At 51.1% G+C, this 2,634-nt stretch overlaps 1 protein-coding gene across 1 annotated transcript in view; it reads left to right on the top strand.

Moving 5' to 3' along the window:
• The window catches only part of LOC113214782 (E3 ubiquitin-protein ligase Rnf220-like), an 85,998-nt gene that overhangs the window by 40,182 nt on the left and 43,182 nt on the right, over positions 1–2,634 (top strand). Inside the window, exon 3 of the mRNA XM_052264294.1 lies at positions 535–594. Coding sequence (XP_052120254.1) covers positions 535–594 — 60 coding nt within the window. The remainder of the gene's footprint in view (positions 1–534; positions 595–2,634) is intronic.

The following is a 2,634-nucleotide window of genomic DNA, read 5'->3' as shown; positions in this document are numbered from 1 at the left end:
ACTGGCGTGTCTCGCGGCACGGCCCGCCCGGCCAAGGCGAGCCCCCGGCGGGGTAGGCCTCCCGCCCTACTGGCGTGTCTCGCGGCACGGCCCGCCCGGCCAAGGCGAGCCCCCGTCGGGGTAGGCCTCCCGCCCCACTGGTGTGTCTCGCGGCACGGCCTACCCGCCGGTGGTACGGCGCTGACTCGCCCGCTTGTGTGACGTACTATGGCAGTCAACCAAGTAATTATTGTTTCAGCAAGAATGTTTCGTTAGAACTAATCGTGGGGGTGTACTCTTCGTATTTTTCTCTTTGTGCGTGCTTGCCCCAGTACTGTTTGCTATTGTTTTCGAGCACGTACTCTCTTCTTTATAGGCTTTAAAGTTGACGCCTCCGTCCACTTTGCAGTTCGAATTCGTTGGCGTCTACACACAGTACACTAAACCTCACTGGAAATTGTTGTACCACTGCGAGTTAATTTTCGATAAACAAAATCCCGTTATCTTGCTAATAATTTATTTTATTCACTCAATTAATTTTTGTTTTGTTTGCAGGTGAGTATCCGCCCTCCTGGCTGTTGCCGCTTTTGCTGACCCAGCAGCTGCAGCAGCAGCGTGAGTCCCACTACTTCATTGTTATTGTTATAGTCGTGGAGAAATGAAGTTGAGGGGGAAAATGATTGCTCCTGTTATATCTGGTTGGCTTTCTGAGCAAAATTCAAAATTGACATCTACAAAAACGCGTGTTTTTACAGTACGTGCAAATAGTTATATGACACTGCGTGCCGTGTACTGAAGGTGCCCGACCCTCGTCGCTGCACCGCCGCCTGTCACCCCAAAGCGAAAACATAACTTGATTAAAGTCGTTCCTACATGCGACGGCGCTGGCTGGTGTGCGCGGGGCTTTTTAGGATGACGTCTCTGCTTCCGCGTGCCTGCCGGCTGATTGCGAAAAAAAATAAAATTGGCGCATGGTTGGTATGGGGTTGGGTGTTAGGGCGGGGGTGGGGCAGGAAAGCGAGAGAGGGAGAGCGAGCGAGTGTCGCCAATGTGATACGTTCACAAGTGAATTAGCACCAAGGTCTCTCTCCTGTCTGCTCGCCCGCGTTCCCCCGCCTCTCTGGGGTATATATATGGCTGTCGTTTCTGTTATTAATGGTGTTTTAAGTTTTGTTCTGCTGACGAGGAGGAGTAACTGTTTGAGCGAACGAAAGAAGAAAAAAAGCGCGGCATGTACACTGGCTCTGACTCGCGCCTTTATAAAGCAAAGGAGTGCTGCCTGATGGGTTTATTGCACGTGGACTCGCGGGGCGACTCGCCACTACTGGTCTTAGCGCAGCAGTAGTATACCCTGCAAGAATTGTGTCGTTTTCTCCCTCTTTAAAAAACAACAAAGCTTTTGTTGCCTCTTTTCTTTTGCCTCGCGAAGGGCACGTTGGTTGGCTTGCCTGGCTGGCTGGGCGAGGTGAAGGGTACACACAAAGGTTTTCTTAGCCTTTTTGCGACCTTTTTCCAACCATGTGTGTGCTGCTTGCGACTTTAAATTGAACGGTTCTGTTTCGGTTGACGCGGTACGATTTTGTCACAGTTACTCCTCTAGGTATCTGATAGTAGTTTTGTCTCTGTTCGCGGTAGCCACTTAAGCCCCTCGCTGTGTGCATTGTCTGCTATTACTCGTAAAAGTGTTGCTGATGCTGTTCTCGGAAGGCCGTCGTCAATCGGCCCCACCTCAACGATCTGAAAGCGCTACGCGCGCCCGCGCCCGGCTCTTGTTTGCCTTTGTACCATTTTTTATTTTTTATCACCTCTTCCCTTTTGTTGCCGCAAAGTGTTGCCGTGCGCCAAACCGGGCGCACTGCTTAATATTTCATTAAATCTTTGATAGTAATAATCCACTTTAAAGAGGGGGGTGCAGCTCGTCCGCTGCGGCGCGCCGACGCGGCAATCAGCCAAGAGGAGCAGAGGGCGGAAGTTTGGGGCGGAGAGAACTTGTCAAGTGGAGCGTGTCCCCTGCACCCTGCACAAGACTCAAGGTCGCGCCAGAAACTTATCCTGCCGTCATGATTTGGCCTAGGTAGGGGGATTTTGCGTGATTTTTGTCAACATAATTTTGCACTACAAATTAGAAATATTAAAATTCAGCTTGATCATTTTGCTCTTAAAATAAATTTACGCTTTTCCTCTTCTGCTCGCTGTATTGGTCGAAAGATACTAAAGATGGTTTTAAATAGTTTCTTTCTTTTTTGAAAAAAAATTTCGACACTATTTTACCGCCTTGATGTGCTCCCTCCTCCTCCGTCGGATTGGTGCCCTTGTTGCTGCCGGCACTGCTGCCGTGTAACTTGCAGCGTGTAACAGATGGCATTTGAAAGGGTCGACCTGACTGCGGTTTCCTGTATAAAACGCGCCGAGCGGCGAGCATTCCTTGGCGCACCGGCCGCTTTGCACCTTTCTGGAAATCGGCAAACGCACACGACAGGATAAAAGAGGGGAATGTGAGAGAAGTGAGAGAGACACGGAAAGTGGGGAAAAAGAAAAGGGGTGAGGTGGAAAAGGTGGAGGGGGCAGCAAGCGTGTTCATTGGCTGCGCCGAGCTGCTACCCTCAGGTGTGGGCGGCGCCCCCAGGTGTGCCGGCCACGCCCCGCCGCGCTCCG

The sequence above is a fragment of the Frankliniella occidentalis genome, unplaced genomic scaffold (assembly GCF_000697945.3).
Source record: "Frankliniella occidentalis isolate FOCC.00 unplaced genomic scaffold, Focc_3.1 Scaffold17, whole genome shotgun sequence".
Lineage (NCBI taxonomy): Eukaryota > Metazoa > Arthropoda > Insecta > Thysanoptera > Thripidae > Frankliniella > Frankliniella occidentalis.
This window is presented reverse-complemented; position numbering and strand designations above follow the sequence as displayed.